At 37.7% G+C, this 25,755-nt stretch overlaps 1 protein-coding gene across 2 annotated transcripts in view; it reads right to left on the bottom strand.

The window, feature by feature from the left end:
- The window catches only part of LOC133665216 (growth factor receptor-bound protein 14-like), a 42,199-nt gene that overhangs the window by 4,214 nt on the left and 12,230 nt on the right, over positions 1–25,755 (bottom strand). For both annotated transcript variants that reach the window (XM_062070464.1, XM_062070465.1), the window contains 9 exons: positions 19,782–19,856; positions 19,569–19,706; positions 11,322–11,432; positions 11,161–11,256; positions 9,589–9,651; positions 6,093–6,209; positions 5,961–6,030; positions 5,800–5,887; positions 2,411–2,504 (listed from right to left, as the gene is read on the bottom strand). In XM_062070464.1, coding sequence (XP_061926448.1) covers positions 2,411–2,504; positions 5,800–5,887; positions 5,961–6,030; positions 6,093–6,209; positions 9,589–9,651; positions 11,161–11,256; positions 11,322–11,432; positions 19,569–19,706; positions 19,782–19,856 — 852 coding nt within the window. The remainder of the gene's footprint in view (positions 1–2,410; positions 2,505–5,799; positions 5,888–5,960; positions 6,031–6,092; positions 6,210–9,588; positions 9,652–11,160; positions 11,257–11,321; positions 11,433–19,568; positions 19,707–19,781; positions 19,857–25,755) is intronic.

Raw genomic sequence — 25,755 nt, 5'->3', positions numbered from 1 at the left:
GCTATTACAAAATGGCAATAGAAAAGGCATTTTTATTTAATCCAATAAGAGTACCAATTAAAACTGGTTGGAATATCGATATTGGTATCGGTAAAATCTTAAGGATATACTTTTGTAGCGATCACGTGTACTATTTCACGAAAGTAGGTCGATACTGATTACTGACCATTTGATTGGCTCAGTCGGAGTTAAGATGCGTCAAATGAAGTATTTTCCAACTATCACGGTACTAGTATAGTACCGCGATACTAATGAATAATATTCGGTACTATACCACCTCTAAAAAGTACCGGTTCCCCCGGAGTACTTACAAGCAGACAAAAAAGGGAGAATGGACGCATTTTGGCGTAAAAAGTCAAGATAAAGGTGAAGTTATAACACTGAAACACCCTCAGGAAGAGCTGCTTTAAGACATGCTAGCTAGCTAGCGGCTAACGTCCATCCGCAGTGTTTTAGCTACTTCTAAATCACTAATCCTGGCCTCCATGGTGACAAATAAAGTATGTTTCTTACAAGTATTATTATCGCAATAGCTCGCCGCTAACAAAAGCTAGCGCAACTGAATGTAAACAAACGCCATGGGTGGATCTACGCCTGACGTCCACTGTAATGATACCAAGCACAGGAGCGTATCGAGTCGATACTACTTTATACTATATTTATTCAATTAAAAAAAATCATATTATGCTTATAAAGTCAGGAAATACGTCCCCGGACACAAGGGGACTTTGAATATGACCAATGTATGATCCTGCTTGGTATCAGATCGATACCTAAATGTGTGGTATCGTCCAAAACTAATGTCAAGTATCAAAGAAGAGAAGAATAAGTGATTATTACATTTTAGCAGAAGTGTAGATAGAACATGTTCAAACAGAAACCAGCGCGACACCTACCCTTTACATCAGTATTTGTTTATTAGGTATTATATTTTATTGTATGATCCTGTAACTACTTGGTATCGTATCCATACCTAAATGTGCAGTATTGTCCAAAACTAATGTAAAGTATCAAAGAAGAGAAGAATAAGTGATTATTACATTTGAACAGAAGTGTAGATAGAACATGTTAAAACAGAAAATAAGCAAATATTAACAGTAAATGAACAAGTGGATTAATCATCCATTTTTTACAGTTTGTCCCTCATAATGTGTACAAAATAATAGGTGTATAAATGACATAACATGTTACTGCAGACTAATTACAAGTCTTTGTTTGTTTACTTGCAATGGTAGACCCGGCTTTCTGCTCCGCCGCTCCCAGTCTGTAGGAACGCTCTCCCTGACCACCTGAGGGCACCACAGACTGTGGATGCTTTAAAAAAGGCTTAAAAACCCCTTCTTTTTAAAAAAGCCTTTTATTAGATGTATGCATACTAGTTCTAGATATTAGGCTGCTCTAGTTTTTATTTTTATTGATTTTTATTATCTTTTAATTTTCTTTTAAATTTCTTTTTTTTTTTTTTTTTTTTTTTTTTAATACACTGTAGCATTTTGAAGTTGTTTGCTCAATGTAAAGTGTTTTTTTTACAAATAAAATATATTATTATTATTACTACTAAAAGACAAGTTGTCTAGTACAGTGGTCCCCAACCACCAGTACCGGTCCGTGGACCGATTGGTACCGGGCCGCGGCAGCACAAGAAAAAAAAAAAAAAAAAGAAAAAAATATTTTTTTTTTTATTTTATTTATTTTTTTTTTAAGTCAACATAAAAAACACAATATATACATTAAAAAAAAAAAAATAGATTTTTTTTTTTTTTTTTTTTTTTTTTTTTAAGTCAACATAAAAAACACAATATATACATTATATATCAATACAAATCAATACAGTCTGCAGGGATACAGTCCGTAAGCACACATGATTGTATTTCTTTATGAGAAGAAAAAAATATATATATAAATATATATTTATCCCCCGGTCCGTGGGACACATACTAGACCACTGGTCTAGTATGTTCACTATTTTATTTAAGGACTAAATTACAATAATAAACATATGTTTCATGTACACTAAGATTTTTTTGTTCAAATAAAGACGATAATAAAACATTTTGTGGTGCCCTTTATTTAGAAAAGTATCGAAAAGTATCGAAATATTGGTATCGGGACAACACTACAATGCTATTTCTGCATTCTTTTGAAAATATGTTTTGTATTAAATCAATATTGTGACAATTGATAGTTTAATTTGCCCATTTTGTTAGGACGATTTGGAAAACGTGAGCCATACCCATTTCAAACCGGCACGTTCAGCTTCAATTTATTGCCGCAATGAATATTGTAAGACTTTCTAATGACGAGTCTTTCACACCGACCTCCGTCTGACCCACGCCCATGAATAAATCCTGACGGACTTGCTAAAGAATAAGAGATAATGACTTGTATTGTGTTTAAGGCGCTCACTCACCGGTAATATTTGGAAGTGTTTGACTTTCTGCATGTGGCACAGCGACAGCACGAAGGTCTTGGGCTTGCTTTGGCTTTCCCGCACAAGAAACAACCTGAAAACAAAACATAAACATTGACATCACGTATTTTTATCACCAAAAAAAATATTTTTGAATGATTATAAGCAGACACTGTCATTATCTGGGTTATTCACTAGGTAGCACTGCCACCTGGTGGGGTTTAGTTGCTACTGCAGTGTTGGAGAAGTGTGCTGTCTACTCTATCCCATCCATCCATTTTTCTACCGCTTGTCCCTTTTGGGGTGGCGGGGGGTCCTGGAGCCTATCTCAGCTGCATTATAAATGTTTATTAGAGTCTATGTGGTTGTTTAAGGCCACAACCACTAGGGGGCCACTTGATCATAGCATACTGTAAGCTCAGGAAATGTCTATTTTTTTTATTTAATTTAAATCAATTTTTTACCGCTTGTCCCTCTCTGGGTCGACATCATAAATGTTGAGATAAAATAAATTTTTGCAGTGATTGAATTGAGAAATGTGTATGGATGGCTCGGCTAGCTACACACCCAAAATAAAACACTTCACGTTCGCTCGACACGAACGTCACTTTAGGATAGAAGAAAGGTAAGGTAAGAAAACACGTTTGCCTCTCACTGTTTCTGAACCGTAGGGTTAGGGGGTTAGGTTTGGGTCAGCGCCCCCCTAGTGGCTCCATGGACCTCTTTTAGAGATGTGTGAAAATGGAAAAATATGGGGAAAAAAAGTATATTTTTTGTTTTACTATGGTTTCTGTAGGAGGACACAAACCTTCCTATCCATCCATCCATCCATCTTCTTCTGCTTATCCGAGGTCTGGTTGCGGGGGCAGACTTCCCTCTCCCCAGCCACTTCGTCCAGCTCTTCCTGGGGGATCCCGAGGTGTTCCCAGGCCAGCCGGGAGACATAGTCTTCCCAACGTGTCCTGGGTCTTCCCCTAACATTCGGACGTGCCCTAAACACCTCTCTAGGAATGCGTTCGGGTGGCATCCTGACCAGATGCCCGAACCACCTCATCTGGCTCCTCTCCATGTGGAGGAGCAGCGGCTTAACTTTGAGCTCCCCCCGGATGACAGAGCTTCTCACCCTATCTCTAAGGGAGAGCCCCGCCATCCGGCGGAGGAAACTAATTTTGGCCGCTTGTCCTTTCGGTCATAACCCAAAGCTCATGACCATAGGTGAGGGTGGGAACGTAGATCGACCGGTAAATTGAGAGCTTTGCCTTCCGGCTCAGCTCCTTCTTCACCACAACGGATCGATACAGCGTCCGCATTACTGAAGACGCCGCACCGATCCGCCTGTCGATCTCACGATCCACTCTTCCCTCACTCGTGAACAAGACTCCGAGGTACTTGAACTCCTCCACTTGGGGCAGGGTCTCCTCCCAACCCGGATATGGCACTCCACCCTTCTCCGGGTGAGAACCATGGACTCTGACTTTCAGGTGCTGATTCTCATCCCAGTCGCTTCACACTCGGCTGCGAACCGATCCAGTGAGAACTGAAGATCCTGGCCAGATGAAGCCATCAGGACCAGATCATCTGCAAAAAGCAGAGACCTAATCCTGCAGCCACCAAACCAGATCCCCTCAACGCCTTGACTGCGCCTAGAAATTCTGTCCATAAAAGTTCTGAACAGAATGGGTGACAAAGGGCAGCCTTGGCGGAGTCCAACCCTCACTGGAAACGTGTCCGACTTACTACCGGCGATGCGGACCAAGCTCTGACACTGATCATACAGGGAGCGGACCGCCACAATCAGACAGTCCGATACCCCATACTCTCTGAGCACTCCCCACAGGACTCTCCGAGGGACAGGGTCGAATGCCTTCTCCAAGTCCTTCCTAATTGTTAGAAATCCCCCAGTTTGTACTAAACATGCTTCACTGATGAGAGAAGTCGGCAAGCACCGTTTTGTCCTACTAATTTCAGCGATCCTTGAACTCACCGTAGTTTGTTTACATGCACAACTTTCTCCCACGCTGCCACAGAAAGACGCCCTCTTCGTCTCATTTTGTCCGCCAAACGTTTTACGCTGTGCGTGAATGCGCAAAGGTGAGCTCTGTTGATGTTATTGACTTGTTGGAGTGCTAATCAGTCTGCCGGTTGCGATAGCCAATCGGATGACGAGTTGTTGACAGTAGCCCATCTAGGTAGCCTTACGTTAAACGTGACTGCGATTGGATTTTCCCAAGCGAGTATCCAATCACAATTTTTTAATTTGCGAAAAGCAGGAAGTGGCACCGGGGCCATACCCGGCCAGCGGAGAAATAATCGGTTCTCAATTTTTTAATTGTATTAATTTAATTTTCCACATTTAATATGTTTTTTTTACAATCATTTAATTTTGACAGTACCACGTACGATATGTTTTAAAATGCTGATGCGGGTTTATTGATTTTTAAAACTGTTTTGGTGTGTTTCTGTGTAGTATTTCTCCAGCCGTGGTCATGCGGTGACGTCAATTATGGTATTTCGAGGGGTGTTTATTGAAGTCGGACTAGGTAGGACGTCACTGAAGGCCTAGGTAGCCTTACGTTAAACGTGACTGCGATTGGATTTTCCCGAGCGAGTATCCAATCACAAGTTTTCAATTTGCGAAAAGCAGGAAGTGGCACCGGGGCCATACCCGGCCAGCGGAGAAATCATCGGTTCTCAATTTTTTAACTATATATTTGATTTATTTATTTATTTTTCCACATTTAATATGTTTTTTTTACAATCATTTAATTTTGACAGTAGCACGTAAGATATGTTTTTGGCACTGGGGCCATACCCGTACCCGGCCAGCGGAGAAATAATCGGTTCTCAATTTTTTAATTTTATTTATTTAATTTTCCACATTTAATGTTTTTTTTTACAATCATTTAATTTTGACAGTAGCACGTAAGATATGTTTTTGGCACTGGGGCCATACCCGGCCAGCGGAGAAATAATCGGTTCTCAATTTTTTAATTGAATTTATTTAATTTTCCACATTTAATATGTTTTTTTTACAATCATTTAATTTTGACAGTAGCACGTACGATATGTTTTAAAATGCTGATGCGGGTTTATTGATTTTTAAAACTGTTTTGGTGTGTTTCTGTGTAGTATTTCTCCAGCCGTGGTCATGCGGTGACGTCAATGATGGTATTTCGAGGGGTGTTTATTGAAGTCGGACTAGGTAGGACGTCACTGAAGGCCTAGGTAGGAAACGCACAAGCTGTCTAGTGGAAAAGTTGGGAACCGAGGTGCAAAAAGTAAAGAACCCCAAGCGGTAGAAAATGGATGTATTATTATTATTATTCTCAGGAGACCTTTGCATGTCTGCTTTAAGTCATGTTGTGATGTCATGCAACAGCGCCCCCTACCCGTCCACAGGACCCTGCTGGGTGATGAGGAGCTGAGCTTCATCCCGGGACAATCGGCCGTAGAACCAAGGCTGCGCTAAATGGAGAGCTGATACACGTAACGAGTCAGTGCTTTCACTTTGGGACGGGTGTTGTTGACATGGAGCAGACAAGAGTGGCACCTAGAGAGCAGACGGAGCTCTGGGACGCAGACGGACTTCCGTGGGCACTCAGACGCTGGCAGCCCTTCCTCTAAAACACAATTCAGACTGCATTTGTTTGTCACCGCCGACCTCGGGTGTTGCAGGACTCACCCGCCAGGCCAGGCCTTCCTCCACAGCCGCAGACAGGACTTCCGAGGGCTTCTCGATCACACGGCTGTGTTGGCCCGAGAAGTCCATGGCCACCAGGGAGTTCTCAGAGATGCTCCTCTGCAGGAGTGACATCTTTAGGAGGGCTGCACTTCTCACAACATGCATCAATAAATACTGCTTTAGGATCATGAATGCACAGTAATAATAATAATAATAATAATACAATAAAATACTCCACACTGGTGAGTAACAAAACAATATAAAACATTTCATTCAAAATATATGTACAAAAATTAAATATAGATTAGAATATAAACAAAATCCTAAATAGCGAGAATAATAGTGTTAATAGCGATGAATGGAAAGTAAGAGAATAAAATTGAAGGACCTTTGACAAGTTATGAAGCGATAAATGAAGCAAAGTCACAAAGAAATATATGTTAGTATTGTAATTGTGTTGTAATAATAGTATAATAGCATTGTAATAATAGTATTGTAATTGTATTTTTATAATAGTATTGTAATTGTATTGTAATATTAGTAATGTAATTGTAATGTAATAATAGTATAATAGTATTGTAATTGTATTTTAATAATAGTATAATAGTATTGTAATTGTGTTGTAATAATAGTATAATAGTATTGTAATAATAGTATTGTAATTGTATTGTAATATTAGTAATGTAATTGTAATGTAATAATAGTATTATAGTATTGTAATTGTATTTTAATAATAGTATAATAGTATTGTAATTGTATTGTAATAACAGTGTAATAGTATTGTAATTGTATTGTAAAAGTATTGTAATAATAGTATAATAATGGTATAATAACATTGTAATTGTGTTGTAATAATAGTATAATAGTATTGTAATAATAGTATTGTAGTTGTATTTTTATAATAGTATTGTAATTGTATTGTAATATTAGTAATGTAATTGTAGTGTAATAATATATAATAGTACTGTAATTGTATTTTGATAATAGTATAATAGTATTGTAATAACAGAGTAATAGTATTGTAATTGTATTGTAATAATATTGTAATAATAGTACAATAATAGTATAATAACATTGTAATTGTATTGTAATAATAGTATAATAGTATTGTAATTGTGTTGTAATAATAGTATAATAGTATTGTAATAATAGTATAATAGTATTGTAATTGTGTTGTAATAATAGTATAATAGTATTGTAATAATAGTATTGTAATTGTATTTTTATAATAGTATTGTAATTGTATTGTAATATTAGTAATGTAATTGTAATGTAATAATATATAATAGTACTGTAATTGTATTTTGATAATAGTATAATAGTATTGTAATTTTATTGTAATAGAGTAATAGTATTGTAATTGTATTGTAATAGTATTGTAATAATAGTATGATAATAGTATATTAACATTGTAATTGTATTGTAATAATAGTATAATAGTATTGTAATTGTGTTGTAATAATAGTATAATAGTAATGTAATAATAGTATAATGCTATTGTAATTGTATTGTAATATAATTATAATTTTATTGTAATAATATTTTTGTAATGGTATTGTAATAATAGTATAATAGTATTGTAATTGTGTTGTAATAATAGTATGATAGTATTGTAATAATAGTATAATAGTATTGTTTTATATTGTAATAATAGTATAATAGTATTGTAATAATAGTATAATAATAGAATAATAGTATTGTAATTTTATTGTAATAATATTATAATAATATTGTAATAATAGTATAATAGTATTTTAAATTTGTTGTAATAATAGTATAATAGTATTGTAATAATAGTATAATAGTATTGTAATTGTGTTGTAATAAAAGCATAATAGTATTGTTTTATATTGTAATAATAGTATAATAGTATTGTAATAATAGTATAATGGTATAATAGTATTGTTTTATATTGTGATAATAATATAATAGTATTGTAATAATAGTAAAATAATAGTATAATAGTATTGTAATCATATTGTAATAATAGTATTGTAGTAATATTGTAATTGTAATATAATAATAGTATAATAGTACTGTTTTATATTGTAATAATAGGGGGGTGCTGAGCCTATCTCAGCTGCATTACATCAACAAAATGATGATTATCATCTACATTAACAATATGATGTGTATCATCTACATCAACAATATGATGTGTATCATCTACATCAACAATATGATGTGTATCATCTACATCAACAATATGATGTGTATCATCTACATCAACAATATGATTTGTATCATCTACATCAACAATATGATTTGTATCATCTACATCAACAATATGATTTGTATCATCTAATTCAACAATATGATTTGTATCATCTACATCAACAATATAATGTGTATCATCTACATCAACAATATGATGTGTATCATCTACATCAACAATATGATGTGTATCATCTACATCAACAATATGATTTGTATCATCTACATCAACAATATGATGTGTATCATCTACATCAACAATATGATGTGTATCATCTACATCAACAATATGATTTGTATCATCTACATCAACAATATGATTTGTATCATCTACATCAACAATATGATGTGTATCATCTACATCAACAATATAATGTGTATCATCTACATCAACAATATGATGTGTATCATCTACATCAACAATATGATGTGTATCATCTACATCAACAATATGATTTGTATCATCTACATCAACAATATGATGTGTATCATCTACATCAACAATATGATGTGTATCATCTACATCAACAATATGATTTGTATCATCTACATCAACAATATGATTTGTATCATCTACATCAACAATATGATGTGTATCATCTACATCAACAATATGATTTGTATCATCTACATCAACAATATGATTTGTATCATCTACATCAACAATATGATGTGTATCATCTACATCAACAATATGATTTGTATCATCTACATCAACACTATGATTTGTATCATCTACATCAACAATATGATGTGTATCATCTACATCAACTATATGATTTGTATCATCTACATCAACAATATGATTTGTATCATCTACATCAACACTATGATGTGTATCATCTACATCAACAATATGATTTGTATCATCTACATCAACAATATGATTTGTATCATCTACATCAACAATATGATTTGTATCATCTACATCAACTATATGATTTGTATCATCTACATCAACAATATGATGTGTATCATCTACATCAACAATATGATTTGCCTGAGTAGCTGGACAGGACAAAATAAAAAAATAAAAGTCATATGCCACACCTGTGAGGTGGGGTGGATTACCCTGGCCAAGAAAAAATGCTCACTAACACAGATTTAGACAGTTGAGAGGTCTTTTGAGTGTATAGTCAAAGTTTTACACCTTTGACTTCAACTCATGAAAAATGGGAGCAAAAACAAAAGTGTTGTGTTTATATTTATAGTACAACAATACATATTTATTATTATAGAGTAACGACACCTGTCATAATTAGTATATTTACACAATAATTACCATTGGAGAAGGTTTTTGTTTGTGGTGTGGCAGCATGAAGTTGTGGTACAGCTGCATGCCGTACTGAAAGAGAAACAAGAGTTATTCCAAGTAATTTCTTATTAACCACATGATGAACATGTTGTATGCTTGTTGTGTTGCTGTGTTGCATATGCAAATGAGCAGTTGATGGGGCACTGGAAGAAGCAAACAAGACAATATGGAGTTGGTGTTCACCATAAAGCTTGATGCTCACTCTAAACGAAGCATGTCCATCTTCAAATAGCACATTAATAACATTCATATTGTAAAACGTCTGGAAATACATGTACATGACCATGTACCACTGAAACATGACCAGGGACCACTGAAACATGACCATGGACCACTGAAACATGACCATGCACCACTGAAACATGACCATGGACCACAGAAACATGACCAGAGACCACGGAAACATGACCATGGACCACAGAAACATGATCAGGGAGCACAGAAACATGACCATGGACCACGGAAACATGACAATGGACCACTGAAACATGACCATGGACCACTGAAACATGACCATGGACCACAGAAACATGATCAGGGAGCACAGAAACATGACCATGGACCACGGAAACATGACAATGGACCACTGAAACATGACCATGGACCACTGAAACATGACCATGGACCACAGAAACATGACCAGGGACCACGGAAACATGACCATGGACCACAGAAACATGACCAGAGACCACGGAAACATGACCATGGACCACAGAAACATGACCAGGGACCACGGAAACATGACCATGGACCACGGAAACATGATCAGGGAGCACAGAAACATGACAATGGACCACTGAAACATGACCATGGACCACGGAAACATGACCATGGACCACGGAAACATGACAATGGACCACTGAAACATGACCATGGACCACAGAAACATGACCAGGGACCACGGAAACATGACCATGGACCCCTGAAACATGACCATGGACCCCTGAAACATGACCATGGACCACTGAAACATGACCATGGACCACAGAAACATGACCAGAGACCACAGAAACATGACCATGGACCACAGAAACATGACCATGGACCCCTGAAACATGACCATGGACCACTGAAACATGACCATGGACCCCTGAAACATGACCATGGACTCCTGAAACATGACCATGGACCACTGAAACATGACCATGGACCACTGAAACATGACCATGGACCACTGAAACAGGAACATTGAAACATGATCATGGACCTCTGAAACATGATCATGGACCACGGTCAGTGTATGAAACTCACTTTGTCACCATGGAGGCCAGGATTAGTGATTTAGAAGTAGCTAAAACACTGCGGATGGACGTTAGCCGCAAGCTAGCTAGCCATGCCTTAAAGCAGCTCTTCCTGAGGGTGTTTCAGTGTTATAACTTCACCTTTATCTTGACTTGTTACACCAAAATGCGTCCTTTCTCCCTTTTCTGTCTACACGCCGTGTCTGCTTGTAAGTACTCTGTGTGTGTGCGCTGCCCAACATGCTCCTCAGCTGGTAAAACCAGCAATGCCACAAGTAACAATAATGAGAATAATAACCTTAAACAAGCGCACGGCTGTGATCCAACAGGTCCTGGTCTGTTCGTCGTCCGCACAAAGCAGCTTCATGTCCCGGGGTGAAGAACACTTCATGGACTAGGAATGAAGCAGGCATGAAACAAGAGAGACCACGTTCATGGTGGCAAGACGAGGCCGACTACCTTCACACAGAAGCAGAAGTCAGTCGGGGCTCCGTGGAGTTTTTTGCCGGACAAAAGTGTGAAGACGCTCCGGTCAGTAAAGTCCGCCAGGAACTGAAGATGCCACGGTTCCTGTGACATAGTTTAGTTAGTGCACCACATCTTTCTGTATGTTGGAGTCAATACATCCAGAATGTTCTCTACATCAGTGTTTTTCAACCACTGCACTGGGAAGTTATGCAAATTCACCTAATTGGTCCAAAATATTTTTTTTTGCAAATCAGTAGGTGGCAGCAGGTAAGCTAATTGCTTTGTAAAAGTCGGAACGTGCAAAACGAAAGTAAAACTGAACTGGCCGCAAAGTAAACAAAAAAAAGAATGCTGGACGACAGCAAAGACTTACTGTGGAGCAGCAGACGGCGTCCACAAAGTGCGCCCGTACACGACATGGCAATCAACAACGTCCCCACAAAGAAGGACAGCGTCCGCACAACTGGAACAGTCTTGATTGCGAAAACAGAGCAGGTGCGGGGAATAGCTTTGTGAAAGTCGGAACGTGTCGGGCGAGACGAGGATGATTTGTCGTGATCCCGATACGCAGAGCACAGCGGGAGGCGGCGTGCAGGTAAAAAGGTATCTAATGCTTAAACCAAAAATGAACAAAACGGAAAGGAAAAGGCCATGAAGCATCGGGATGACTGTGCAAAACGAAAGTAAAACTGAACTGGCCGCAAAGTAAACAAAAAACGGAATGCTGGACGACAGCAAAGACTTACTGTGGAGTAGCAGACGGCGTCCACAAAGTGCGCCCGTACACGACATGGCAATCAACAACGTCCCCACAAAGAAGGACGGCGTCCACACAACTGGAACAGTCTTGATTGCGAAAACAGAGCAGGTGCGGGGAATAGCTTTGTAGAAGTCGGAACGTGTCGGGCGAGACGAGGATGGTTTGTCGTGATCCCGATACGCAGAGCACAGAGGGAGGCGGCGTGCAGGTAAAAAGGTATCTAATGCTTAAACCAAAAATGAACAAAACGGAAAGGAAAAGGCCATGAAGCATCGGGATGGCTGTGCAAAACGAAAGTAAAACTGAACTGGCTGCAAAGTAAACAAAAAACGGAATGCTGGACGACAGCAAAGACTTACTGTGGAGCAGCAGACGGCGTCCACAATGTACGCCCGTACACGACGTGGCAATCAACATCGTCCCCACAAAGAAGGACGGCGTCCGCACAACTGGAACAGTCTTGATTGCGAAAACAGAGCAGGTGCGGGGAATAGCTTTGTAGAAGTCGGAACGTGTCGGGCGAGACGAGGATGGTTTGTCGTGATCCCGATACGCAGAGCACAGCTGGAGGCGGTGTGCAGGTAAAAAGGTATCTAATGCTTAAACCAAAAATGAACAAAACGGAAAGGAAAAGGCCATGAAGCATCGGGATGGCTGTGCAAAACGAAAGTAAAACTGAACTGGCTGCAAAGTAAACAAAAAACGGAATGCTGGACGACAGCAAAGACTTACTGTGGAGCAGCAGACGGCGTCCACAAAGTACGCCCGTACACGACATGGCAATCAACAACGTCCCCACAAAGAAGGACAGCGTCCGCACAACTGGAACAGTCTTGATTGCGAAAACAGAGCAGGTGCGGGGAATAGCTTTGTGAAAGTCGGAACGTGTCGGGCGAGACGAGGATGATTTGTCGTGATCCCGATACGCAGAGCACAGCGGGAGGCGGCGTGCAGGTAAAAAGGTATCTAATGCTTAAACCAAAAATGAACAAAACGGAAAGGAAAAGGCCATGAAGCATCGGGATGGCTGTGCAAAACGAAAGTAAAACTGAACTGGCCGCAAAGTAAACAAAAAACGGAATGCTGGACGACAGCAAAGACTTACTGTGGAGCAGCAGACGGCGTCCACAAAGTGCGCCCGTACACGACATGGCAATCAACAACGTCCCCACAAAGAAGGACGGCGTCCACACAACTGCAACAGTCTTGATTGCGAAAACAGAGCAGGTGCGGGGAATAGCTTTGTAGAAGTCGGAACGTGTCGGGCGAGACGAGGATGGTTTGTCGTGATCCCGATACGCAGAGCACAGCTGGAGGCGGTGTGCAGGTAAAAAGGTAGCTAATGCTTAAACCAAAAATGAACAAAACGGAAAGGAAAAGGCCATGAAGCATCGGGATGGCTGTGCAAAACGAAAGTAAAACTGAACTGGCCGCAAAGTAAACAAAAAAAAGAATGCTGGACGACAGCAAAGACTTGAACGGTCTTAATTGCGAAAACAGAGCAGGTGCGGGGAATGGCGCTCAAAGGAAGGCGTGAAGCTGATACAGGGGAACATCAACAAAACAGGAAGGGCCCACCAAAATAACAGCGCAAGACAGGAACTAAAGCACTGTTTGGTCCAAAACATGTTTTGCTAGTTTTGGAATCCAAATAGCAGTGGACAGCGTTTGTCACCACACTCCTATTTTGTGGGGGCCTCTGTCAGTCAGTCAGGGGCCCCAAAGTGTTCCAAGTCTCCCCCCTATAGATTCCCCCCGGACGTCCTGATCCTCTCGCATGAAATTCATCTGTGACGTTTCGATCCATAAATGTAAACATGACAGGATATTGTTTGGATGCAGTTCAATTTGCTTGAGCATTGATGTGTCAGCTCTTCTCCCTTTTCTCACGTTTAGTTCTGATCTCAAACACTACTAATATAGTACAGAATCAACTGGATTCCATCACAGAAAGTTTTTCAAATGTTCAACCTAAATTGGCCCTAAATTGGCCTGATTTGCCTAATTTTCCTAATTTTCCAAATTTTCCTAAATTGGCCCTAATTAGCATAATTTGTCTAAATTGGCCCTAAATTGTCCCTAATTGGCCTAAGTTGGCCCTAATTGGCCACTTAAATTAGCCCTAAATTGGCCCTAAATAAGTTGGCCCTAAATTGGCCCTAAATTGGCCCTACATTTACTCTAAATTGGCCCTACAAACATTTTACAAAGTAAATGCCTAATTTGCCTAAGTTGGCCCTGATTGGCCCTAAATTGGCCCTAAATTGGCCCTAAATAAATTGGCCCTAAATTGGCCTTAAATAAGTTGGCCCTAAGTTGGCCCTAAATTGGCTCTAAATTGGCTCTAAATTGGCTCTAAATTGGCCCTACAAACATTTTACAAAGTAAATGCCTAATTTGCCTAAATTGGCCCTGATTGGCCTTAAATTGGCCCTAAATTGGCCCTAAATAAATTGGCCCTAAATAAATTGGCCCTAAATTGGCCTTAAGTTGGTCCTGATTGGCCTTAAATTGGCCCTAAATTGGCCCTAAATAAATTGGCCCTAAATTGGCCTTAAATAAGTTGGCCCTAAGTTGGCCCTAAATTGGCTCTAAATTGGCTCTAAATTGGCCCTACAAACATTTTACAAAGTGATCACTGCAGACAGTTGTTTGCCAATTTAGTCCTTAAAAAAAATAGTGAAATACTAGACAATGTGTCTTTTAGTAGTAAGTAAACAAACAAAGTTGGCCCTAAATTGGCCCTAAATTGTCTCTAATTGGCCTAATTTGCCCTAATTTGCCCAATCTTGCCTAATTTGCCTAAATTGGCCCTAATTTTCTTAAATTGGCTCTAAATTGGCCCTAATTGGCCCTAAATAAGTTGGCCCTAAATTGGCCCTAAATTGGCCCTACATTGGCTCTAAATTGGCCCTACAAACATTTTACAAAGTAAATGCCTAATTTGCCTAAATTGGCCCTGATTGGCCCTAAATTGGCCCTAAATTGGCCCTAAATAAATTGGCCCTAAATTGGCCTTAAATAAGTTGGCCCTAAGTTGGCCCTAAATTGGCTCTAAATTGGCTCTAAATTGGCTATAAATTGGCCCTACAAACATTTTACAAAGTAAATGCCTAATTTGCCTAAGTTGGTCCTGATTGGCCTTAAATTGGCCCTAAATTGGCCCTAAATTGGCCCTAAATAAATTGGCCCTAAATTGGCCTTAAATAAGTTGGCCCTAAGTTGGCCCTAAATTGGCTCTAAATTGGCTCTAAATTGGCACTAAATTGGCTCTAAATTGGCCCTAAATTGGCCCTACAAACATTTTACAAAGTGATCACTACAGACAGTTGTTTGCCAATTTAGTCCTTAAATAAAATAGTGAACATACTAGACAATTTGTCTTTTAGTAGTAAGTAAACAAACAAAGTTGGCCCTATATTGGCCCTAAATTGTCTCTAATTGGCCTAATTGGCCTAATTTGCCCTAATTTGCCCGATCTTGCCTAATTTGCCGAAATTGGCCCTAATTTTCTTAAATTGGCTCTAAATTGGCCCTAATTGGCCCTAAATTGGCCCTAAATTGGCCCTAAATAAGTTGGCCCTAAATTGGCCCTAAATTGGCCCTAAATTGGCCCTACATTGGCTCTAAATTGGCCCTACAAACATTTTACAAAGTAAATGCCTAATTTGCCTAAGTTGGCCCTGATTGGCCCTAAATTGGCCCTAAATTGCCCCTAAATAAATTGGCCCTAAATTGGCCTTAAATAAGTTGGCCCTAAGTTGGCCCTAAATTGGCTCTAAATTGGCTCTAAATTGGCTATAAATTGGCCCTACAAACATTTTACAAAGTAAATGCCTAATTTGCCTAAGTTGGCCCTGATTGGCCTTAAATTGGCCCTAAATTGGCCCTAAATAAATTGGCCCTAAATTGGCCTTAAATAAGTTGGCCCTAAGTTGGCCCTAAATTGACTCTAAATTGGCTCTAAATTGGCTCTAAATTGGCCCTACAAACATTTTACAAAGTAAATGCCTAATTTGCCTAAGTTGGGCCTGATTGGCCTTAAATTGGCCCTAAATTGGCCCTAAATAAATTGGCCCTAAATTGGCCTTAAATAAGTTGGCCCTAAGTTGGCCCTAAGTTGGCCCTAAATTGGCTCTAAACTGGCCCTACATTGGCTCTAAATTGGCCCTACAAACATTTTACAAAGTAAATGCCTAATTTGCCTTAGTGGGCCCTGATTGGCCCTAAATTGGCCCTAAATTGGCCCTAAATAAATTGGCCCTAAATTGGCCTTAAATAAGTTGACCCTAAGTTGGCCCTAAATTGGCCCTAAATTGGCCCTACATTGGCTCTAAATTGGCCCTACAAACATTTTACAAAGTGATCACTACAGACAGTTGTTTGCCAATTCCTTCCTGTGCACCTAAGATGCGACTTTAAAGTTTTACTACTTACGTATAAAATACTACACGGTCAAGCTCCTGCCTATCTTGACGATTGTATTGTACCATATGTCCCGGCAAGAAATCTGCGTTCAAAGAACTCCGGCTTATTAGTGATTCCCACAGCCCAAAAAAAGTCTGCGGGCTATAGAGCGTTTTCTATTCGGGCTCCAATACTATGGAATGCCCTCCCGGTAAAAGTTAGAGATGCTACCTCAGTAGAAGCATTTAAGTCTCATCTTAAAACTCATTTGTATACTCTAGCCTTTAAATAGACTCCCTTTTTAGACCAGTTGATCTGCCGTTTCTTTTCTTTTCTTTTCTACTCTGCTCCGGGGTGGACCGCTAGCCTGTCCATCAGATGGGGACATCTCTACGCTGCTGACCCGTCTCCACTCGGGATGGTTCCCCGAGTGGAGGTGGCCCCACCATGGACTGGACTTTCGATGATGTGTTGGACTTTCACAATATTATGTCAGACCCACTCGACACCGAGGATGTCGTTGTGGCTTGTACAGCCCTTTGAGACACTAGTGATTTAGGGCTATATAAATAAACATTGATTGATTGATTGATTGAATTTAGTCCTTAAAAAACAATTTGTCTTTTAGTAGTAAGTAAACAAACAAAGTTGGCCCTAAATTGGCCCTAAATTGTGTCTAATTGGCCTAATTTGCCCTAATTGGCCCAATCTTGCCTAATTTGCCTAAATTGGCCCTAATTTTCTTAAATTGGCTCTAAATTGGCCCTAATTGGCCCTAAATTGGCCCTAAATTGGCCCTACATTGGCTCTAAATTGGCCCTACAAACATTTTACAAAGTAAATGCCTAATTTGCCTAAGTTGGCCCTGATTGGCCCTAAATTGGCCCTAAATTGGCCCTAAATAAATTGGCCCTAAATTGGCCTTAAATAAGTTGGCCCTAAGTTGGCCCTAAATTGGCCCTAAATTGGCTCTAAATTGGCTCTAAATTGGCCCTACAAACATTTTACAAAGTAAATGCCTAATTTGCCTAAGTTGGCCCTGATTGGCCTTAAATTGGCCCTAAATTGGCCCTAAATAAATTGGCCCTAAATTGGCCTTAAATAAGTTGGCCCTAAGTTGGCTCTAAATTGGCCCTACATTGGCTCTAAATTGGCCCTACAAACATTTTACAAAGTAAATGCCTAATTTGCCTAAGTTGGCCCTGATTGGCCTTAAATTGGCCCTAAATTGGCCCTAAATAAATTGGCCCTAAATTGGCCTTAAATAAGTTGGCCCTAAGTTGGCCCTAAATTGGCTCTAAATTGGCTCTAAATTGGCACTAAATTGGCCCTACAATCATTTTACAAAGTGATCACTACAGACAGTTGTTTGCCAATTTAGTCCTTAAATAAAATAGCGAACATACTAGACAACTTGTCTTTTAGTAGTAAGTAAACAAACAAAGTTGGCCCTAAATTGGCTCTAATTGGCCTAATTTGCCATAATTTGCCATAATTTGCCATAATTTGCCTAATTTGCCTAAATTGGCCCTAATGTTCTTAAATTTGCTTAAATTGGCCCTAAATTGGCCCTAAATTGGCCCGAAATAAGTTGGCCGTAAGTTGGCCCTAAGTTGGCCCTAAATTGGCCCTAAATTGGCCCTAATTGGCCTAATTGGCCTAATTTGCCTAATTTGCCCTAATTTACCCTAAGTTGGCCCTAATTGGCCCTAAATTGGCCATACAAACATTTTCCAAAGTGATCACTGCAGACAGTTGTTTGCCAATTCAGTCCTTAAATAAAATAGTGAACATATTAGACAACTTGTCTTTTAGTAGTAAGTAAACAAACAAAGACTCCTAATTAGTGTGCTGACGTATGCAGTAACATATTGTGTCATTTATACACTTATTATTTTGTACACATTATGAGGGACAAACTGTAAAAAATTGATTATTCATCCACTTGTTTGTTTACTGTTAATATCTGCTTATTTTCTGTTTGAACATGTTCTATCTACACTTCTGTTCAAATGTAATAATCACTTATTCTTCTCTTCGTTGATGCTTTACATTAGTTTTGGACGATACCACACAATTAGGTATCAATTCGATACCAAGTAGTTACAGGATCATACAATAAAATATAATACCTAATAAACCAATAATAATATGGTTAAAAAATACTGATGTAAAGGGTAGGTGTCGCGCTGTTTTCTGTTTGAACATGTTCTATCTACACTTATGCTAAAATGTAATAATCACTTATTCTTCTCTTCTTTGATACTTGACATTAGTTTTGGACGATACCACACAATTAGGTATCAATCCGATACCAAGCAGTTACAGGATCATACATTGGTCATATTCAAAGTCCTCATGTGTCCAGGGACGTATTTACTGACTTTATAAACATAATATATATATTTTTTTTTTTTAAATGATGCTAAAAATATCAATGTAGTATTTGGTATCATTACAGTGGATGTCAGGTGTAGATCCACCCATGGCGTTTGTTTACATTGTGACGGCGGTGAGCTATTGTATCCTCCTACGGTGTGTAGTGAAGCATGTTTAGCTATTCCTCCTCCTCCAGTGATAACGGGAGGCCAGGATTAGTGATTTAGAAGTAGCCAAAACACTGTGGATGGATGTTAGCCGCTAGCTAGCTAGCCATGTCTTAAAGCAGCTCTTCCTGAGGGTGTTTCAGTGTTATAACTTCACCTTTATCTTGACTTTTTGACACCAAAATGCGTCCATTCTCCCTTTTCTGTCTACACACTGTGTCTGCCTATAAGTACTCTGTGTGCGTGCACTGCCGAACATGCTCCTCTGCTGGTAAAACCAGCAATGTCATGCTCTCGAAGCGGTACTTTTCAAACAGAGTATAGTACCGTTTTTGATTCATTAGTACCGCGATACTATACTAGTACTGGTATACCGTACAACCCTATGTATGACTACGGTGATCTACCACACAACAAACTCTAGACTACGATACAGGGTGAAAGGAGTCGATTTCCTGTATTATAAAATGTATTTATGCTCCAACTATGAAAATATCTGGAAGTGTAACGCCGACGTCGACTGACCTTAGAAGTCCCTTTGTTGGAAACATAGAGCCCAGACCTGCGCAGGACAAAGTACAACTTCTTCCAGGACTTCCGGCTGGGTTCCTTGGTGTGGAGGTGTCCATGGATCTCTGGACCGGTGCTGGAGCTGAGGAAGATCTGCGTCGGGTGGAGAAATATCTGTGGTGAGCTTGTCCAGAGCAGCAGAAGAAATACCACTAAGGAGATTGGGACCTGCACAAGTTGGGAGTGATCCACCACTCTGTTGCTCTCGCTGGGTATGGACACCATGTGGTCCGGGAAGAAGTCCTAGGATGGATGTCAGTATATTTACCATATATATATATATATATATATATATATATATATATATATATATATATATATATATATATATATATATATATATATATATATATATATATATATATATATATATATATATATATATATATATATATACATATATATATATATATATATATATATATATATATATATATATATATATATATATATATATATATATATATATACATATATATATATATATATATATATATATATATATATATATATATATATATATATATATATATATATATATATATATATATATATATATATATATATATATATATATATATATATATATATATATATATATATATATAATTTTTACAGGCCATTCTAAAACCTTCATTGTAGCCTAAATTAAGCCATTCCTTTACCACTTTTGAGGTGTATTTTTCCAGTTCAACAAACAACTTAGTTGTTTTTTTTGTCCTGATTAAGAGGAATTATTTGACGGTTGAAGTGGGTTGAAAAGTAGTCTACAGAAAAAAGGGTGGAAATAGGGCTTTGCAAAACCTGGGATTCTGGAAAATCCTGGAAATTTTTTGAACTTGGAAAAATGATAGTTTAAATGTCCAGGATGAGTGGAATGTGTTAAAGGTGGAATGGTTGGAATGGGTTGAAAAATGTGGAAATGGTGCAACTTGGGAAAATGTCCCATTCATTTTGAATGGGGAAAAATGTCCCTGAAAACTGGATATACTTGTAAATCCGGGAATTTTTTTAAATTGTTGAAGAAGAGCACACCATTTTGAAAATGTTGCATATTTTGGAGTTGGAACGGTTTGAATCGGATGAAAAATTGTGGAACTTTTAAAAAAAATGTCCCATTGATTTCAATGGGAAGTTCATGAAAATGTGGGAATTTTGGGAAAAGCGGGAATTTTTTTTGAAAATGTTAAAAGACTTGAATGTTCTGAATGAGTTGAAATGGTTGGTGATGGAATTTTTCAAATCGGTTGAGAAATGTTGACGTAGTAACAGTTTTAATTGAGAAATGGTATTAAGGAATTCCAGGAATTTCGGGAAAACCGGGAATTTTTCCAGTTCAAAAAACAACTTTGTTTTTGTCCTAATTAAGAGGAATGTTTGGACGGTGGAACGCTTGAAGTGGGTTGAAAAATGTGGAAGGAGTAGTCGCCAGAAAAAAGGGTGGAAATAGGGCTTTGCAAAACCTGGAGTTCTGGGAAATCCTGGAATTTTTTTGAATTTGGAAAATTTATATTTTGAATGTCCAGGATGAGTGGAATGTGTTGAAGGTGGAATGGTTGGAATGGGTTGAAAAATGTGGAAATGGTGCAACTTGGGAAAATGTCCCATTCATTTTGAATGGGAAAAAATGTCCCTGAAAACTGGATATTCTTGGAAATCCGGGAACTTTTTTTAATTGTTGAAGGAGAGCACACCATTTTGAAAATGTTGAATATTTTGGAGTTGGAACGGTTTGAATGGGATGAAAAATTGTGGGACTTTGAAAAATGTCTTATTTATTTCAATGGGAAGTTCATGGAAATGTGGGAATTTTGGGAAAAGCGGGAATTTTTTTTGAAAATGTTAAAAGACTTGAATGTTCTGAATGAGTTGAAATGGTTGGTGATGGAATTTTTTCAAATCGGTTGAGAAATGTTGAAGTAGTAACATTTTTAATTGAGAAATGGTGTTAAGGAATTCCAGGAATTTCGGGAAAACCGGGAATTTTTCCAGTTCAAAAAACAACTTTGTTTTTGTCCTAATTAAGAGGAATGTTTGGACGGTGGAACGCTTGAAGTGGGTTGAAAAATGTGGAAGGAGTAGTCTACAGAAAAAAGAGTGGAAATAGGGCTTTGCAAAACCTGGAATTCTGGGAAATCCTGGAAAAAAAATTTAACTTTGAAAAATGATAGTTTGAATGTCCAGGATGAGTGGAATGTGTTGAAGGTGGAATGGTTGGAATGGGTTGAAAATGTGGAAATGGTGAAACTTGGAAAAATGTCCCATTCATTTTGAATGGGGAAAAATGTCCCTGAAAACTGGATATTCTTGGAAATCCGGGAATTTTTTAAAAATTGTTGAAGGAGAGCACACCATTTTGAAAATGTTGAATATTTTGGAAATGGAACGGTTTGAATCGGATGAAAAATTGTGGAACTTTTTAAAAAATGTCCCATTTATTTCAATGGGAAGTTCATGAAAATGTGGGAATTTTGGGAAAAGCGGGAATTTTTTTTGAAAATGTTAAAAGACTTGAATGTTCTGAATGAGTTGAAATGGTTGGTGAAGGAATTTTTCAAATCAGTGGAGAAATGTTGAAATAGTAACATTTTTAATTGAAAAATGGTATTAAGGAATTCCAGGAATTTCGAGAAAACCGGGAATTTTTCCAGTTCAAAAAACAACTTAGTTTTTGTCCTAATTAAGAGGAATGTTTGGACGGTGGAACGCTTGAAGTGGGTTGAAAAATGTGGAAGGAGTAGTCTACAGAAAAAAGGGTGGAAATAGGGCTTTGCAAAACCTGGAATTCTGGGAAATCCTGGAATTTTTTGAATTTGGAAAAATGATAGTTTGAATGTCCAGGATGAGTGGAATGTGTTGAAGGTGGAATGGGTAGAAAAATGTGGAAATGGTGCAACTTGGGTAAAATGTCCCATTCATTTTGAATGGGGAAAAATGTCTCTGAAAACTGGGAATTATTGGAAATCCGGGAATTTTTTTTAAATTGTTGAAGGAGAGCACACCATTTTGAAAATGTTGAATATTTTGGAGTTGGAACGGTTTGAATCGGATGAAAAATTTTGGAACTTTGAAAAATGTCCCATTAATTTCAATGGGAAGTTCATGAAAATGTGGGAATTTTGGGAAAAGCGGGAATTTTTTTTTGAAAATGTTAAAAGACTTGAATGTTCTGAATGAGTTGAAATGGTTGGTGTTGGGATTTTTCAAATCGGTCAAACAATGTTGAAGTAGTAACATTTTTAATTGAGAAATGGTATTAAGGAATTCCTGGAATTTTGGAAAAACCGGGAATTTTTCCAGTTCAAAAAACAACTTTGTTTTTTTCCTAATTAAGAGGAATGTTTGGACGGTGGAACGCTTGAAGTGGGTTGAAAAATGTGGAAGGAGTAGTCTACAGAAAAAAGGGTGGAAATAGGGCTTTGCAAAACCTGGAATTCTGGAAAATCCTGGACTTGTTTTGAACTTTGAAAAATGATAGTTTGAATGTCCAGGATGAGTGGAATGTGTTGAAGGTGGAATGGTTGGAATGGGTTGAAAAATGTGGAAATGGTGCAACTTGGAAAAATGTCCCATTCATTTTGAATGGGGAAAAATGTCCTTGAAAAATGGATATTCTTGGAAATCCGGGAATTTTTTTAAATTGTTGAAGGAGAGCACACCATTTTGAAAATGTTGAATATTTTGGAGTTGGAACAGTTTGAATCGGGTGAAAAATTGTGGAACTTTTTAAAAAATGTCCCATTTATTTCAATGGGAAGTTCATGAAAATGTGGGAATTTTGGGAAAAGCGGGAATTTTTTTTGAAAATGTTAAAAGACTTGAATGTTCTGAATGAGTTGAAATGGTTGGTGATGGAATTTTTTCAAATCGGTTGAGAAATGTTGAAGTAGTAACATTTTTAATTGAGAATTGGTATTAAGGAATTCCAGGAATTTCGGGAAAACCGGGAATTTTTCCAGTTCAAAAAACAACTTAGTTTTTGTCCTAATTAAGAGGAATGTTTGGACGGTGGAACGCTTGAAGTGGGTTGAAAAATGTGGAAGGAATAGTCTACAGAAAAAGGGTGGAAATAGGGCTTTGCAAAACCTGGAATTCTGGGAAATCCTGGAATTGTTTTGAATTTGGAAAAATGAAATGAATGAATGTCCAGGATGAGTGGAATGTGTTGAAGGTGGAATGGTTGGAATGGGTTGAAAAATGTGGAAATGGTGCAACTTGGAAAAATGTCCCATTCATATTGAATGACGAAAAATGTCCCTGAAAACTGGGAATTTTTGGAAACCCGGGAATTTTTTTAAATTGTTGAAGGAGAGCAAACCATTTTGAAAATGTTGAATATTTTGGAGTTGGAACGGTTTGAATCGGATGAAAAAGGAGGATTACCTCCAAATTCAAGTCTTTTAACATTTTCTTTAAAAAAAAAATTCCCGCTTTTCCCGAAATTCCCACATTTTCATGAAATCTTCAAAGTTCCACAATTTTTCATCCGATTCAAACCGTTACAACTCCAAAATATTCAAACATTTTCAAAATAGTGTGCTCTCCTTCAACAATTTTTAAAAAATTCCCGGATTTCCAAGAATTCCCAGTTTTCAGGGACATTTTTCCCCATTCAAAATGATTGGGACATTTTTTCCAAATTGCATCATTTCCACATTTTTCAACCCGTTCCAACCATTCCACCTTCAACACATTCCACTCATCCTGGACATTCAAACTATCATTTTTCCAAGTTAAAAAAACTCCAGGATTTTCCAGAATTCCAGGTTTTCCGAAGCCCTATTTCCACCCTTTTTTCTGTAGACTACTCCTTCCACATTTTTCAACCCACTTCAAGCGTTCCACCGTCCAAACATTCCTCTTAATTAGGACAAAAACTAAGTTGTTTTTTGAACTGGAAAAATTCCCGGTTTTCCCGAAATTCCTGGAATTCCTTAATACCATTTCTCAATTAAAAATGGTACTACTTCAACATTTCTCCACCGATTTGAAAAATTCCAACACCAACCATTTCAACTCATTCAGAACATTCAAGTCTTTTAACATTTTTTTAAAAAAATTCCCGCTTTTCCCAAAATTCCCACATTTTCATGAAATGTCCCATTGAAATCAATGGGACATTTTTCAAAGTTACACAATTTTTCATCCGATTTAAACCGTTCCAACTCCAAAATATTCAACATTTTCAAAATGGTGTGCGCTCGTTCAACATTTTTTTTTAAATTCCCGGATTTCCAATAATTCCCAGTTTTCAGGGACATTTTTCCCCATTCAAAATGAATGGGACATTTTTCCAAGTTGCACCATTTCCACATTTTTCAACCCATTCCAACCATTCCACCTTCAACACATTCCACTCATCCTGGACATTCAAACTATCATTTTTCCAAGTTCAAAAAAATTCCAGTATTTTCCAGAATTCCAGGTTTTGCAAAGCCCTATTTCCACCCTTTTTTCTGTAGACTACTCCTTCCACATTTTTCAACCCACTTCAAGCGTTCCACCGTCCAAACATTCCTCTTAATTAGGACAAAAACAAAGTTGTTTTTTGAACAGGAAAAATTCCCGGTTTTCTCGAATTTCCAGGAATTCCTTAATACCATTTCTCAATTAAAAATGTTCCTACTTCAACATTTTTTGACTGATTTGAAAAATCCCAACACCAACCATTTCAACTCATTCAGAACATTCAAGTCTTTTAACATTTTCTAAAAAATTCCCGCTTTTCCCAAAATTCCCACATTTTTATGAAATTCCCATTGAAATCAATGGGACATTTTTCAAAGTTACACAATTTTTCATCCAATTCAAATCGTTCCAACTCCAAAATATTCAAACATTTTCAAAATGGTGTGCTCTCCTTCAACAATTTTTTAAAAATTCCCGGATTTCCAAGAATTCCCAGTTTTCAGGGACATTTTTCCCCATTCAAAATGAATGGGATATTTTTCCAAGTTGCACCATTTCCACATTTTTCAACCCATTCCAACCATTCCACCTTCAACACATTCCACTCATCCTGGACATTCAAACTATCATTTTTTCAAGTTAAAAAAAATTCCAGGATTTCCCAGAATTCCAGGTTTTGCAAAGCCCTATTTCCACCCTTTTTTCTGTAGACTACTCCTTCCACATTTTTCAT

Source organism: Entelurus aequoreus, linkage group LG14 (genome assembly GCF_033978785.1).
Source record: "Entelurus aequoreus isolate RoL-2023_Sb linkage group LG14, RoL_Eaeq_v1.1, whole genome shotgun sequence".
Classification (NCBI taxonomy): domain Eukaryota; kingdom Metazoa; phylum Chordata; class Actinopteri; order Syngnathiformes; family Syngnathidae; genus Entelurus; species Entelurus aequoreus.
Note: the sequence above shows the minus strand (reverse complement) of the source record. Positions and strands in the feature narration are given on the sequence as shown.